A 17,612-nucleotide genomic window follows, 5' to 3' on the forward strand; every position below is an offset into this window, starting at 1 on the left:
GAGTCCAATATGAGAAACAACCTTCCACCATCACCTCTGCCTCCTACCATCAATCCAATGGTGTATCCAATTAGCTAGCTCTCCCTGGATCCCAGATGATCTAACCTTCCAGACTAGCCTACCATGTGGGACCTTGTCAGAGGTCTTGCTAAAGTTTGGAGAGACAATGTCCACCGCTCTGCCCTCGTTACTCCTCTTGGTTGCCTTTTCAAAAAACAGATTTGTGAGACACTATTTCCATGCATCAAGCCATTGCTGACTATCCCTAATCACTCCTTGTCTATCCAAATGCTGGTAGATCCTGTCCCTCAAAATTCCCTCCAGTAACTTACACACCACTGAGTTGACCTGAAATGTCCACCACCACTGCCTCCACACATGCTGCCTGACCAACTGAGTTCCTCCAGCAGTTTGTTTTTTGCTTTAGATTACAGTACCTGCAGTCTCTTGTGTTTCCATGCTTAGGATAATGTTGGATGCCGAGTGTTAGTAAAGTCACAGAATGTCAAGGGGTGAGTAGATGGTGAATGGGTTGGCATTGGTGTTGATTAGATTCCATATTGGAGATGATAAGTTAAATGCCAAGCAATTAACAGCTAATATTGAGGAGGATAGTAGGGTGATGTTGATCAGTCGGTAAAATGGGCAGCAATGAGGAGAGACTGGAAAGGCTGGGATTATTTTTCTTTGAGTGGCAGCTGTGGATCAAGTGCAGGTAAATGGGATTAGTATTGATAGGTACTGGATGGTGGACTGAAGTCCTCTGACCCTATGACTCTAACATATAACATTGATGCCACGTATCAGCAGAAGGCTGTGTGGCAACACTACTGAGCCTCAAGCATCCAGACACAAATGGTGGTGGCAATTAACCATTAGTTATTTATGAGATTGCTTAGCTTTGTCAATAGCATGCTGCTTCTGTTGTTAGATTACGTGTAATTCTATGTAGTGCCAACAGGTTGGCACCATATTTTTTAGGTATGCCTGTTGCTGCTGCTGGTATGCTCTTCTACATTGAACCTAGTTTGCTCTCTTGGTTTTAATGGTTCTGATGGAGTGAAGGATGTGCTAGCCATGACTTGCAGTTTGTGATTGGAATACAAGTATCTCATGGATGCCTAATTTGACACGCATGTTTATGTCTATATAATTAGTACCTTATCTGCTGTAATGCCATATTTGTATTTACAGAGATGGCAGTAATAAAAACTGAATAGTGTAAATTAACAGCTTTATTTGCAACTGGCAGTGATAATGGCAAATATTGTTCAGATCTGGTTTTCCAATTTTCTTAAACTGTTATTCTTTTCAAATTAAGGGTAATGAAGCATTGCAGCAAGTTCCTTATGAAAGTGTAAAATCAAATTGCCCCTTAACCTTTTACCCAATAAATATTTTGTTACTATAAATTTGACAGTATAGACCATGCAGGCTATTGTTAATCTATTGTAGATTGAAATGTTCCAATAGATTACTCGAAAATTACAAATTTATGGTTGTATTGTTTAAAGGTTAAATGCATAATGAGGATTTACTGCCATACTTCATTTGCATTTCCAATTCTATTGGCAAAAATGTTGCAGATCAGTCTAAAACTGTATAGTCATGATTACCATATACGTTCTATTGTTGTAAAACATTGATCAAACTTTATATTTTGCAGCTTGCCCAATTCCGGCAACGGAAAGCTCAGACTGATACTCAGAATCCAGTAAAAAAACAAAAGAAGAAGAAGAAGAAAGTAGCAAGCAAAGGAGAAGAACAGCTGCCACATGTCACATCTAAGCATCAATTGCAAGGTAGTGATGTTCGTGCAGAGAGAGGACCAGCAGGTGATGGTGCAGATTTCATAATTAAAAGGACTTTACACAGTGGAGATGTGATCAAACAGGATCAGACATATACCATTGAGGTGAGAACCATGCATCTTGTTTTCATTCAGTCAAGTAAAAGTTTTATTGATGTGCAGCTGGAGACCATTGATATCCTGTTCTCTTATTGGCATTAGTTGACATTGACTATCTTTCTCTCTACAGGATTGTCTTGTAGCAATTGTGAGAGGTGTTCTGTTGTACAGTTCTATAGGAACAATTCATGTGTAAATTCACTGCTGAGATTATAAAATGCTTGGAAAAAATAATATCTCATTTACCATGTTGTGCTTCTGAACAATTTCATGCAGTGGACTCTGCAGGCAGTAGCTTCTTCACTTTGATATTCCATTCCCTCTATAATACAGATTAATGTACCATTTGCTTTCCTAATTTCTTTCGGCATCTTCTTATTAGCTTTGTGATTTAAATGCAAGGACACCCAGGTTCTTAGGAATGCCAACATTTGTCAGTCCCTCACCTTTTTAAAATTGTTTACTTTTCTATTTCTCCTGCCAGAAAAGGATAAGATCACATTCTCTACATTGTTCAATTTGTCACGCTCTTGCCCACTAACTAAACCTATTTATATTCCTCTCCAGCTTCTTTGTGTTTTCCTGGAAGCTTACTTATCCACTTAGGTTTATTTTATCACTGAACTTGGATATAATACATTCTCTGTTATAGATTGCAGATAAATGCAACCTCAGCACTGATCCTTGCAGCATCTCACCAGCTATAACCTCTAACCTGCCATCAAGAAAATTAATCATTCTTTCCAGATATTTTCTGTTGGCCAACTAATCCTCAGTTTGTACCAATGTATTATTTCTAATTTTGTGTATTAACATAAATGAGGCACAGGTGTATCACATTGTGACAAACTTTTAAAAGTTGTCATTTTTTTCAGAGCTAATTAATAAATATTTGCCAGATTCTTTAAAATTAAAATATAGAGAAGTAACTTGCTGCTCAGACAGAAACTGTTTATAGTACTTTTGTAGAGACAACCACTCAAGTCACAAAATAACAAATTGCATTATTATTCTCATCCATTGCTGATCTGGAAGGAATGCTTCAATAAATAGAGCCTGAAGTAGCCTAAAGTGTTATTTGTTAGTGTAAACATTTTTGAGAACCCCCCTGCCCCTTATGTTTTGTTGTTATGTTCTTAAAGGATCTGCAGGACAGTTTAACCAGAATAATGCTAGAGCTAAAATTTGGACCTTAAATTTGGTAGAGAGGCCAAAACATAGCCACCGCATTACAGGAAGGATGTGGAGGCTTTGGAGGGGGTTCAGAAGAGGTTTACCAGGATACTGCCTGGATTGCTATGAGGAGAGGTTGGTCAAACTTGGATGGTTTTCTCTGGAGCTTCGGAGGCTGGGGGGAGACCTGATAGGAGTTTATAAAATTATGAGAGGCATAGGTAGGGTAAACAGCCAGAATCTTTTTTCCCAGGGTAGAAATCTTGAATACTAGAGGGCATAGCGTAAAGGGGAGAGGAGGAAAGTTTAATGGGGATGTGCAGGGCAAGTTTTTTTTCACATAGAGTGATAGGTACATGGAAAGTACTGCCAGGGGTGATAGTGAAAGCAGATACACTAGTGGTGTTCAAGAGGCTTTTAGATAGGCATATGTATATGCAGGGAATAGAGGGATATGGATCATGTGCATACAGAAGGGATTAGTTTCATTTAATATCATGTTCGACACAGACATCATGGGCCGAAGGGCCTGTTCCTGCACTGTACTGTTCTATGTTCTATAGAGTTATATTTTCCAAAAAAAAATGTTGTTATTGCTGCCTCCAGAAACTGACTGCAGAGCTGAAGGTGAGAATAGAGAGTTGTTTAAAAGCTTGATCAGAAAATGATGGTTAAAGAGTGTTAATTAAATATAAGATGTGGGCACGTGGGTTTAAACAAAAGTGAATGAGAAATTTGGGTTTAAGACTCAGAAGATCTGTTGGTGGGAAAGGAGAAGGTGGGGATACAGTAAATGACAACTGAATTATTTCTTAGTTTTTTCCTGTGGGAATAAAGGTATTTCTATTCTTTAGAAATGGCAAGATGTCCCTCACCAGTCACTGTGATAAGATTTTATTCAAATTTCTATGTAATATTTCAGAAGCAATAGTTTCGTCTTTTCAGTATTTCATGTATTGTCTTTTGCGAGGCATTTTGGTAGTCATTTATTGAATTGTGTGCAACTATTCAAAATTGATTTTTGCTCAAAGTGAACCTACATAACATTAAGGATTAAGAATTTTAACTTAGAAGTAGGATGAATATAATTGATATTTTATAATGTCATAATTGCACCTTGGAAACAACTTCCTTTCCATTAGCAAGTGGCTCTTCAAATTAAAATTTAAATTGTTTTGCAAAATTGAATACAGTTATGGATTTTAAAATTAAAGTAAAAACTGCTGGGTACATTGGTCTTCATAATGTATTTTACGTCAAATTAAAGTTATGACTGTTGGATACTTGTATAAAATTAGCTCATAGCCCTCTCATCCCAGGAATTAGCTGAGTGAATATCTTTTGGACTGGTCCCAACCCGAGTATATCCCTTCTTAAATGAAGGGGCCAAAACTGAGCACGGTATTCTAAGTGTGGCTTCATCAATACCCTGTACAATTATAATAATATTCCCTTATTTCTAAACGCCAACCCCTTGTATTAAAGGCCAATGTGCCATTTGTCTACCTAGTTATTGGTGCACCTACCTGCCAATTTTTTATGTAATTCTGTACTTATTTACAATCTCTGCCCATTTAGATCATGGTCTGCTTTTACATTCCTCTTACCAAAGTGCATGACCTAATACTTGTCAACATAAACCTCTTTTTACGAAGTTTTCACCCACTCATTCAACCTATCTATATCCTGTTGCAGAATGCAAATATCCTTATCGCAACATGCACTCTCATTTATTTTTGTGTCATTAACAAACTTTACATTCTGATCACCCAGATCATTAAAAAGATAAGATCTTTATTAGTCACATGTACATCGAAACGCACAGTGAAATGCATCTTTGCGTAGAATGTTCTGGGGGCAGCCTGCAAGTATTGCCAGGCTTCCGGCACCAACATAGCATGCCCACAACTTCCTAACCTGCACGCCTTTGGAATGGGGGAGGAAACCAGAGCACCCAGAGGAAACCCACAAAGTTGTAGGAAGAACGTACAAACCCTTTACAGACGGCGGCGGGAATTGAACCTAGGTTGTTGGCGCTGTAATACCGTTACACTAACTGTTACGCGGTAGAACTTTAATAATTTATTAGGAAATCCCAGTGACCTGGCATCAGGCTCACCGGCTGGTGTTTCTCATGCTTCCTTTAAACCCACCAGCGCCCTAGTTCGAGTGCTGCTTTTGAACATACTTGGACTCAATTTCCCACACTCCGTCAAGACTCACCAGGGCATTGTTTCCTGCACTCCCTTGAAACTCACTGGGACCACTCGGAAATTAATTATATTCTAACATTTTTTAAAAATTAATTAAAAGTGTTTTGTGGTATTACATCTGAAAGTCCAGAAAATCTGCTAGTCCAGTAAAGTCCAGAGCACGCTGGATTAAAGGGCATTTATTGTAAAAAGTAAATAATTGAGGGCTAAGAACTGATCCTTGGGGAATTCCACTATTTACATCTTCCAACCTGAAAAAGACCCATTTATTCTGACTGTCTGTCTGCTCTGTAATAACCAGTCTTCAATCCACACTAACCACCTCACCCAAAACTGTGAGGTCTTACCTTATTCACAAGATGGTCTGAAAGGCCTGTTCTGTGCTGCTCTTTATGACTCTAAACATTCCCTGATCTGTTTACAATGCATTAATACTCTTCCATAAATGAGGAGACGATATACAGTGCTCCAGATATGGTCTCACCAATGCCCTACATAATTGGTGCATCAATTTGTGTACTCCAGTCCCCTAGCAATAAACGATAATATTCTGGTAATTTTCCTAATTACTTGTTGGATCTGCTTGCTACCTTTATGCAAATCATGCATTAGGGCACCTAGATCCCATTGTATTTCAGAGCTCTGCAGTCGCTCACTCATTTGATAATGTGCTGTCTTTATTTTTCCTGTCAGTAAACAATTTCATACCTTCCCACGTTATACTCCATTTAACAGATTTACCAGACTCACTTAACCTATCCATGTGATCCTGTGATTTTTTTTCTAATCAACTATTCCTCCCAATTTAGTGTCATCCAGAAACTTAGAATTTGTGTTTTTTGAACCCTCAATCTTTATAATAATAGTGGTTCAGTACTAATACTAATGGTAGTTGTGCCCCATTTTCAACCTTCTGAATATCTGTTGTTCCCATTATTTTTTTCTGTCTTTCTCCTGACACCACATGGTCTGATCTCATTAATCCATCATATGGCACGAAAATGAAGGTGTGTTGGAAATATAGATATGTTGTTAGCAGTATCCTCTTCTACCATATGCTATCTCATCAGATAATTCATTGATAGTGGTTAAGCAAAGATTTTTCTTTATGAAGTCCATTATTCTTTCTGGTTTCTGGATGTTTTCCATTTGTTCCTTAAGGAGGGGTACTATTATTTTTCGTGTCACTGATGTTAAGCTGACTGGGCTATTGTTCTATGGACACATTAAATGCAGGTATTTCATTTGGTATCTGTCCGTTGTCCAATACTGCATCTTTTACTGACAGGTTACTAAGTATGTATAAGAGCACCCCTGGTATCTGTTTCCTTTTTATTATTTATTAATATCAATGCATTTTTATAATTTAATGTAATTTTATCAGTAACTAGATATTTCTGAATGTTGGAGACCTTTGATGGGAGATGAGGTTCCATCTCCTACCTCGCCTCCTGTCAAAGGTTGCCAGCTTATTTCGAGGATGGATCTTCAGCTGTATGTCAGTTGAAACTCAGTTGGCACTGAGGCCTCAATGCACCTCGCAACGTGACTCCAGGATTGGAAGACTCAGCATGATTGGATCGCTGAATCCATACAACAGCAGTATTAACGTGGTGAGGGTAGGACTGGCGAGGAATTATCCACGCAGTGGGCTGGATCGAGCACAGTCTGACTCAACATTACTCACCTTTGTCGTAAAGAGATGTATCATTTTAAACTTCACCTACTTTGCAAACACCAAACAAAGCAAATCAATCATTTAGTATCGCTGCCATTTTTCTACTGCTGCCTACGATTTTATTCTGAACGTTCATTAGTGGCCCTATTGCCATCCTGTCAATTTTTTATGTGGATAAAGAATATTATTATTTTCATTTATATTCGATGATAATTTAATTTTAATATTCCTCTTTGCCTTCTAAATTGTTTTTGGATATCGATGCTTGTATTCTCCCTCACTCCAATATGAAAATTCCTGCCCATTATTTTATTTCAATATTTAATTGTAGATATTTGTTTTACTGCAAAAACACTTAAAGAACTTTAATTAACAGTTCTTACTTTATTTTTCGCCATCTTTTTAAGCTCTTTGTTTGTAACTTTATTTCATCTTTAGCTGTTCATGGCTACCCTTAGTGTAGTCTATTCTATTGTCTTAAGAGGGCCTCTTTGTCAGCGTAAAGTTCCCTGTTCTGAGAAAATGGTTAATTAAATTTAGTGTAGTGTTGTGCAAAGAAGTTCATTTGTGCTTGAATTAATGTGCTATAGGGCCCTTGAAGTTAACAGTGAAGATGTTATTATCTCTAGTTGAGAATTTTTTTTGCCACAGTTTGTTGCTATGCTTTCTGTGGAATTTTGGACAAGTTCCAGCAGTATCCAATCAAAATGAACCACTGTTGTGGGTGTAGATGCTTTGTAAAGTATGCATTGATTAAAATATTTGTTGTGATTTTTCTGTTTTCTCCTTGTTCTTCGCTCTACAACTTCTGTAAAAGTTGGAATGGACAAAACTGAATTTTATTTTTCAGCTTTTTTTTTCAATTTTTGTCTGGAAAATAGGCAAAGAAAATGTGTGCATTGCCATTTCAAGACTATTATATCTGTTATTATTTGACTTCAAAATCTTCAACCCCCCACCCCACCGGATTCTACCACTTGCCTATGTACTTTACAGTGGCCAATTGACTTATCAACCTGCACATTTTTCAGATGTAGGTGGATACCGGAACACCCAAGGGAAACCCATGCGGTCGCAAGGAGAATGTATAAACTCCGCACAAGCAACACCAGAGGTCAAGAGTGAACTCGGATCATTGAAGCTATAAGGCAGCAGCTCTACTAGTGCCATTCTGCTGCCCCATAAAGGCATTGGGCCCATTAAGTCCATTCTGGTGGCTTCCTGGGGAGCTATGTATTAGCCAATTAACTAACCAGTACATCTTTGGGTTTTGGGAGGAAACACACATGGTCACTGGGTGAATGTGCAAACTTCACGTGGACAGCACCTTGGGTCAGAATCGAACCTAGATCCTTGCGGCTGTGTGAAAGTCGTTTCGCGCTGTAATAAAGTAAAGACAAACAGAACCAAGGAGTGTACAACAAGCACTTTATTTTTCTTTCACTAGCGGGAGTGAGGGATACAGAGAAAGAGTAAATAGTGTAACCGGAGCTCTGTACTGATCCCCACTCAAAGATTCAAATGCCAGGGTCCCTCTTTTATATTTAAAATAAAGAAGCCTACGTGCTAAGTTTCACATACCAAGCTATCCTAATGATTTATTTTTCTTAATTGTAATGATTTACTCTTTGCTTCATTATCTGTTATTTTTCTTATCTTTAAGCACTTTGTAACTCAGGAGCAGTTCATCATGCTACAATCTGAAGTCACAGACAGCTCCAGGCTCCACGGATAACTGCTTATCGCAAACAGCTCGCAAAGAGAGGGATACTCCTTAACTAACTACTTCTTTGATTTACACAAGGCACCTGGACTTCATGCATCTCTACTGTAGTCACGCCATGGTTAGGCCACTGCAGCTGAACAACATCAAACCTTACATTCTCAGTTACTTTTACAGCTGTGAGGCAGTACCGCTAGCTGCTGTGTCACTGAGCTTTCTTTAATTTTTTTTTCAGTTATAAGGAGGTCAATATTTTAAATGAAGCTTACCCAATAATTTTCTATCCTTTTTGATACATTTATCTGTAAGTGTAAATTTTGAATAGCTGGATCAGAGAGTAATGTAGCATATTTCAGAATGGTGTTACCTACTTGATACTAATGACAAGCTATAATCTCATTGAGAGGTCAAATGGCAAATAAGCATAAACCATGCGACGATAATTGTACCTTGGTAGTTTTTAATGTTTATTTCAAAGGATTTTTTGCCCTTCCTTGATGGTTGCCATGGTAAATGGATTTTTCAAGTAGTTAATGAATGCACAAAGGACAAATTGGTATATCTGATGTTCCACAGTTGCTCAGGAATGTGACGTCTTTGGTTTAGCCATTTTTTGCTGGTGATGCTTACTGTCCTTGAACATTTTCAACGTAAAGAAAAAAATCCTGTTATAAATTTTCCTTTAAATAACTTAGTGAGTTTATGTTTATATTGATGTATTGTTCTGGGTTTGGTTTGTCTTTCTGTCAAATACTTTTAAAGTGCCTTTGGGATATCTCTCTTCAAAGCTTGAGCTTTTTTTCTATTGATCCATTCCATCCAAGATTAGATTACCACTTCTATTAAAATTATAATCATTGCACTTAACTGAAATTTAATCTGTAATTGATTGCCAAAACACAGCACACTGATCTGGGAGTTTAAAATGGTTGTCTCTAATTGATATATTGGGTCGAGACCCTGCACTAGGATTAAGAAGGCAGAGGAAAAATTGCCAGTATATAGCAAATATGGTATGCACTTTAAATTTTTCAATTTCGGGTAACCCACACCCCTAGGGTTCTCCTCCTACAAACACTCATCTGTCTGCCTAGTTTTCTTCTCTCTGTTCACCTTTCCAATCCTCTTCCTCCACCTGGTTCCATCTGTCCATCATCCCCTCCCCACTTGGTTCCAGCTATCACCTACCAGCCTCTATCTCACCCCTGCTACATACTGCTGCGTACTAGCCTCTTTCTTCTTGCCTCTCAGTCTTGATGCAGGGTCTCGAACTGAAATATCAAGTTACCCCTTTTGCCTCCACAGATGCTGCTTGACCTGGTGAGTTCTTCCAGCATTCTGATCTTTTGTTCCAAGTTCCAGCATCTGCAGTCTCTTTTGTAAGTCTAACTGATGTTCCATACGTGGAAATTATATGGATACCAGTGGATCGCAATGCAGGAATGGTCATAATGAATTAAGGGGTTTGCTATTTTATGTGATTGAGTTATATATTCCTAATTAACCTTGAGAACATCCACAGTACCTCCTGAATACCTGGTTTTGAGCTTCCAGATCTATTCTGTTTATCCCATTTAGCACTTAGTGCCACACAATGTGATGGGGGTGTCCTCAGTCTGAAGACAGAACTTTATTTTCAAAAGAACGGTGTGGTGATCATTGCTAACAATACTATCGTGGACAAGGAAGAAGGAATTGGTGTGCGGATTGTCTGAAATTAGAAAATTCAGTGCTCTTGCTATTGAGTTGTAAGCTACCCAAGAGGAATATTAGATGTCTTTTGAAACTAATTCGTTCTGTAATACACAATATACATTTATGTAGAGGTCAAGTTTATAGGAACTGGTAACATCTCTTTACATGCCTGGGGCACCTTTTCTCAAAAAACACATGTTACAAGACATAACTGATAAGAAGTCCTATCCTCGCATTGAAAATATGATTGATTGCTAACAAAATACATCACTGTTAATATACATAGGTTTTTAAGGAGACTACACAATTACTTATGTAACCAGTTGCAGAACATGTCTTTATGTTAATTCTGATGAAAAGTCATCGGTCTGAAAGTTTGCCTCTGCTTTGGTTTCCACAGATACTGCTAGACTTGCTGCATATTTCCAGCATGTTCTGTTTTTACTTCAGATTTCTTTTTCTGGAGTATTTTGCTTTTGATATTTATGCTAATTACTTCCCTATTGCTTTTCTAATTGTCTAGGCTTTGCATGTTGTGCTGCAGAACTGTTTCCAATCATGCCGAGTTGTTTGGGAATATGTTATGTGCTGTATCACCAGGTCAATCCATTCAATCATCAGTCATAATTGAATGACGGAGCAGACCTGATGGGCCAAATGGCCTCATTCTGCTCCTATATCATATGGTCAATGCTATTTACAATAATATTTCTGTTGATTAAGGTGATTTATAAAAAGCAGTATGCAATTTTCCTGAACTGGATCTTAAAATAATTTAGTCATGTTTAAACAGTATGCTGAAAACTAAATCTTTGTTTGCTTTGAAATTTAATGTTACACCAAAACTTCCATGTTCTATTTAACCAAAAATACAATCTAATTTTTATAATCAGATTTCATAGAATCCATATGCAGATTATCAATCCTGAAGAAGTTCCTTGAAGCCGTAACCTCAACAGTCAATGATTTTAAAGCACTCCAGCAATTCTAACTTGTTTCACGTGCTGATTTTAAACTAATTTCAACAATTTTAGTAATTTCAGCTCTACCAGTAAAAAGTAGTCAAAAATGGATTTCTGCACTCAACCAGTCTTAACAGTAAAGAAATAGTATTTGCCATCCTTGATATTCCAAAGCTTTTGCCAGTCAGCTAATTTGAAATCCATTCATTTCTATCAAATGGGCAAACCAGAGCTTCTGCATACCTGAACCTACGTGGGCTGGATGCTGACGGCCTTTCTCACTACCCTCCATACTCAAGTCCAGCAGCAAGCTCTTTACAGGGACCGTGCTGTGGACAATGAAGTAGGGAGGCTCCATCACCAAAATATCCCTGACAGGCTCTCGTAACCAACAAAAGCCAGAGTGGGCTTTGCCAGGTATAAAAAAAATCATGTTTAAATAATGTTTCAATGTCTCCAGTGTTAAGACTAGCAAATAATTAAAACAAAAATAAATTTTAAAAAATTAATAACATGTATAAATAAAAACACACTAAAGCATTTTATAAAAGAAGTTACCTTCTCCTTGATCTCCTAATCTAGAAGCCTGTAAACCCTACAGAAATGTTTTTAAAACCTTTGACGTTATCCTTGAAAGGTGCTTTACAAACAGAAATGGTTGTTTGCATAACTTTGTAACTCTTTTCAATTGATACCCTAATTATAGCACTGGGAGCAATTGATTCAGAAGAAAATAAACAGCAGGGTGTTAGTTTTAACATGGTGTTTGTAAATCTTGTTAGTTTTCAGATGTTCTAAGATTCTAGTGCTGCTTTTTACCCTTTTTGTTCATTTATGGAATGTGGGTGCTGCTGGCAAGGCCAACAGTTTGCCTCCCTCCCTCATTCCCTTGAAAGAACAGTGGTGAGTTGTCATCCTGAAAAACTGCACACCATGTAGTGAATGTATTCTCACAGAGCTGTTGGCTAGGGAGTTGCAATAACCAGACCTAGCAATGTGTCCAGTTCATAATAAAGTGAGAATTAGAGGAGAACTTGGTAATGTTATTTTTATTAACCTGCTCAGCTCATCCTTCTGTGCAACATAGATCCTGATCTATGCATCCTAGGTGCTGTCGAAGCCTTGGCAAGTTGGTATATTGTCTTTGATTTGTCAAGTAACAGCCTGGTATAGTCACCCTCAGAATGCTTTCTTACAGACAACATATCACACTCCTCTATCACAATTCTTGGGTGCATCCTGGCAGGATAGGCCATCCAGAGGTGTGGGTTTAGAGGCATACAGGAGAAAGTAAGTTGCATGGTACCAATATCTGCAGGAAGGGTGTCTAACTGTTACTTACAGTAACTCAGCTGGGTGGCAGTACAGTAAAGATAGTTGTGGCCCATAATTCTAGAAATTGACAAAGTGTTGTATCTGAGCATGCCCTGAGAGAACCGAGGCTCTGTGAAATGTACATGCTGTGGGAGCAGGGCGGGGGGAAGGGGGCTATGTGGAATTACAGTAGTAGTAGATTATTCCACTACTTGGCATTGGTTTCTTGTAATCCATTCCTTCCTTTTGTCCAGCATTATATATGGTAGCTTCCACTATTTGCCTGTTTCAGTACTGTGGAGAATGTGTTCACTTTAAGCTTCCTTAGTTTCAGGTTTATGGTCGATTTTAGTCAATGTTCTTGTAAATTGCACTGGATGGCTTAACTACATTAATTGTTGTATAAATGTAAGTGACCTTCAGAATTCATGGTTGGTATTTTAGATAAACGGACACGATGAAGGTAGTCTTACAGTTGACCTGTTTGGTTTGCTTCTAATGCCAGATGTGTGGTTTTAGGACAACGAGTGGAGATTGGTTCCATGTATTTTGTTTTCCTACTTGCCATTATATTGCTAACATGTATTCTATTTACTTATTTGGGAAAATTTCAAGTGTTCTATGTATGTTTGTTTTTCAGCCAGAGAGTGAAGTATCCACAACAGCTGATGACTATACATCAGAGGTAAGAATATTGAAAAGAATGCATATTATCCAGAGTTCAAAATTATTAGTAATATTCAAATATCTTTTTGGTAAATGAAAATATAAATAATAAAACTAACTACTCAATTAAAGGCAAGATAACAGATGGATAGCTTTTGGAATTGAAGAATCTGCCAGAATTGATCAGAAGGAATATTAGGGGTTCTTAAAAGATAGGCTATGACAAATATGCCAATACATAAAATCAAAACATTCTTTCAATATTATAAAAGAAAGAGAACTTGCAGGAGAATTGTAGGAGTACAACTTCCGAGGTTGATGCCACTGTTACAAGCCTAAGGGCCGAGCAAGCAATAATCTAGCAATGTGCAGCAATTCGCAACTTGAAGGATGTCTCTTCCTCCTCATGAATTTCTGGATAATTGCGTACTAATAATTCCGTGTATTACTGAACTTGCATGTTTTTGCCAGCAAATTTTGGCCTAATGACCTATATTATTTGGAAGAGTGTCTCAGATCAGCTTAACGGTGTCATTCAGGAGTGCTATATACATGAGCACCTAAGCTGAGATCAGTGAAGACATTTAGCTAGCCCTGGTAACTATGAAGGGTTTGATAAACATTGGTACAGCTTGGAAGCAACTCATAGGGCATTTGTTTTCAAGAAGGTGAAAGCAATCCCATTTAACTGCAAATAGATCCATTAATCAGACTCCTGAATAGGCACTCTATTTTTAGCTCTGTCATGGGAAGAAGTTACCAGGCAGAAAGGAAAAGATTCAAGGATGGGCTTGAAGACTCCTTGAAGAAATGCAACATCCCCATTGACTCCTAGGAATCCCTGGCCACGACTGCTCAAATTGTGGAAGGGGCATTCTGTATGGTATTAAGAACCTTGAGTCCATGCCTCGGGAGCACACAGAAGCTCTGCACAAACAGAAGCAGCTGTGCACCATCTCCCCGCTTATGCTGCCTGGCACCTCCTGCCCTTCCCCTGTGGAGGAAACTACAATTCCCACATTGACCTCATCAGCCACCTCAGAACCGATGAAACCAGAGGAGAAGCAACCCATCCTGCAGCCCAAGGGATCGAAGAAGAATTTTGCATTGGTGCTTTGCAAAATACTAAAATTTATCAGTTACAATGTTGAGTGGAAATAAATCAATAAATGGAAACTAGTTGAATTTCAGGATGGGCATATTCTACTCAGTAAACCTTTAATGAGGTAAAATCCTATAAAATAAACCAGACTAGGCTTGTGGTATTTCAACATCTATTAGAGTGAATGAGTTAGCACTGCAGTGTGTATACATTTTGAAATATTGGTTAAAGCTGCAGATGTAGCAACCTCTACAAAATGTTATAGTAATACTAGGTAGCATTTCATTATATATAAGTAATTGGTTGAAAGACAAACTGTGTATGCCAGTTGAAAAAAGTAGCATTAGGCTGAGGAGCACCTAAAGCATTAATACTGCAGTGCCAATTACAGCTAGTGGATAAATGACCATGACTTAGAAGCAGTGTGCAAGTTGGTGAAATCAACAAGATGAAGCTAAATTGGAGGAAAGTAGTCACCAATCTAACTTTCACTGTTAATACTTTGTTACTGTTAATTATTGATTTTTTTTTCAGTAAATTAAATTGATTGAGCCTAAAATGCAATCTAATATCATGTTCTGTTTGTCAAGGATGCTAGAAGAATCTGCAGAGGCACCAGTAAACAATCTTTCTGGTTACGTTGCCAAAAAGATGTACCTAGATTTCAAAGCTAGTGAATGATGGAATGTTACTATACAAAGTGATGTTAATTTTTCATTTTTTTCGTGGTATGGCTCTTTGACGTGGGTACTAGTTGTCCCATTTCCTTACTGCTTGCCTGAGCTTGTAATATTTTCCTTTTTAAGTATGTATCCAATTTCACTTTTTAAAGATGCTTTTGAATTAATTTCAGGTAGTACATTCCAGATCATTATGTATGAAGATTAAAGAAAAATGTCCTCCTCACTTCAGATTCTTTTGCCAATAAGGGGATAAAATTCAGCCATCAAGATCATACATATGCTGAAAATGGGGGGAAAAAATGGTGTTAGCATTAGCTATAACTATAGGCAATTTTTAATTGTTCAAAAACTTATTGGACTAAAGAAAAGATTTGTTGTGAAAAGGGGTTTATTTGCTGTATGTTTGCAATTGTTGTTGGGACAAGAAAAGCAGAACAAGTAGTTAACCTTAAATTTGCAACCCAGTTGGTGAGTATTGACCAAAATATGATTAAGTGAAGTGCAACAATTGAAAGGGATAAAGAAATGTTAAGGATGAGGGTAACACACAGGGGAAAGGAAAATCAATTTACAGCAAGAAGCAGAGACCTGCTTTAAATCAAATGAAAAGAAAAATATTGGCAAATTGGACAGTAGTTCAGGAAATAGGATTGTTTAAGAGCAAAAAAGGTACAAATCTAAGCATGTTTCATTTCTGATGATGAAGAAATGTTTGAAAGTTTGAGTTTCAAGGATGAAAATGGAAGTTAGATCAAATCTGGAAAAAATGTAGTATTCACAAAGGATAGGATCATGGTGACATAGGATCAGAAGATGTAGAATCCTTGTGGGTATAGTTAAGAAACTGCAAGGGTAAAAAGACCCTGATGGGAATTATACACAAGCCTCTGAATATTATGACAGGAGATAGAAAAGGCATGGAAAAAGGGCAATGTTACAGTGGTCATGGGGATTTCAATAGGCAGGTAGATGGGGAAAATCAGGTTGCTGCTGGATTCCAAGAGAAGGAATTCGGAGAATACTTATGAGTTGGCTTTTTTAGAGCAGCTTGTGGTCATACCCACGAGGGAAAAGGCAATTCTGGATTTGGTGTTGTGCATTGAACCAGATTTGATTAGGGAGCTTAAGGGAAAGGTACCCTTAGGAGGCAGTGATCATAATATGAAAGAATTCACCCTGCACTTTGAGAGGGAGAAGCTAAAAAGGGATGTATCAGTATTACAGTTGAGTAAAGGCACTACAGAGAGGAGCTGGCCAAAGTTGATTGGAAGGGGACCCTAGCAGGGATGATGGTAGAGCAGCAATGGCAGGAGGTTCTGGGAGTAATTCAGAAGATGCAGGATCAGTTCATCCCAAAGAAGAAGAAGCATCCTAAAGGAAGGATGAGGTAACCGTGACTGACAGGGAAAGTCACTGACAGCATAAAAGCAAAAGGGAGGGCATACAATATTGCAAAAATTTGTGGGAAGCTAGAGGATTGGAAAATTTTCAAAAACCAACAGAAGACAACTAAAAAAGTAATAAGGGGAGAAAAGATGAAATATGAAGGTAAGCTAGCCAATAATATAAAAGAAGATATCAAAAGTTTTTCCAGATATATAAAGAGCGGACATTGGACCGCTGGAAAATGACGCTGGAGAGATGGTAAAGGGGAACAAAGAAATGGTGCATGAACTGAATAAGTATTTTGCATCAGTCTTCACTGTGGAAGATACCAGCAACATGCCAGAAATTCGAGAGAGTCAGGGGGCAGAAGTGAGTGTGGTCACTATTACTAAGGAGAAGGTGCTTGGGAAGCTGAGAGATCTGAAGGCAGATGTCACCTGGCCCGGATGGACTACACCCCAGGATTCTGAAAGAGGTAGCTGAAGAGATTGTGGAGGCATTAATAGTGATCTTTCAAGAATCATTCAATTCAGGAATGGTTCTGGAGGACTAGAAAATCACAAGTGTCACTACGCTCTTTTTAAGAAGGGAGGGAGGCAAAAGACAGGAAATTATAGGCCAGTTAGCCTGACCTCAGTGGTTGGTAAGATGTTAGAGTCCATTCTTAAGGATGAGGATTTGCGGTACTTGGAGGCACATGATAAAATAGGCTGAAGTTAGCATGGTTTCCTTAAAGGGAGAGCTTGCCTGACAAATCTGTTGGAATTCTTTGAGGAAGTAACAGGCAGGATAGACAAAGGAGAGAGGAGAGTCAGTGGATGTTGTTTACTTGGATTTTCAGAAGGCCTTTGACAAGGTGCCACTCATAAGGCTGCGAATCAAGATAGGAGCCCATGGTATTACAAGAAAGGTACCAGCATGGTTGGAAGATTGGCTGACTGGCAGAAGGCAAAGAGTGGGAATAAAGGAGGCCTTTTCTGGTTGGCTGGTGGTGACTAGTGGTGCTCCACAGGGGTCGGTGTTGGGTCTGCTACTTTTCACATTACATGTTAACAATCTAGATGGCGGAATTGAGGACTTTGTGGCCAAGTTTGCGGATGATACAAAG

General features: G+C 38.3%; 1 protein-coding gene across 1 annotated transcript in view; it reads left to right on the plus strand.

The window, feature by feature from the left end:
* akap9 (A kinase (PRKA) anchor protein 9) overlaps positions 1–17,612 on the plus strand; it is a 186,474-nt gene that overhangs the window by 5,770 nt on the left and 163,092 nt on the right. The window contains exons 2-3 of the mRNA XM_052016199.1: positions 1,667–1,915; positions 13,308–13,352. Coding sequence (XP_051872159.1) covers positions 1,667–1,915; positions 13,308–13,352 — 294 coding nt within the window. The remainder of the gene's footprint in view (positions 1–1,666; positions 1,916–13,307; positions 13,353–17,612) is intronic.

The sequence above is a fragment of the Pristis pectinata genome, chromosome 5 (genome assembly GCF_009764475.1).
Source record: "Pristis pectinata isolate sPriPec2 chromosome 5, sPriPec2.1.pri, whole genome shotgun sequence".
Lineage (NCBI taxonomy): Eukaryota > Metazoa > Chordata > Chondrichthyes > Rhinopristiformes > Pristidae > Pristis > Pristis pectinata.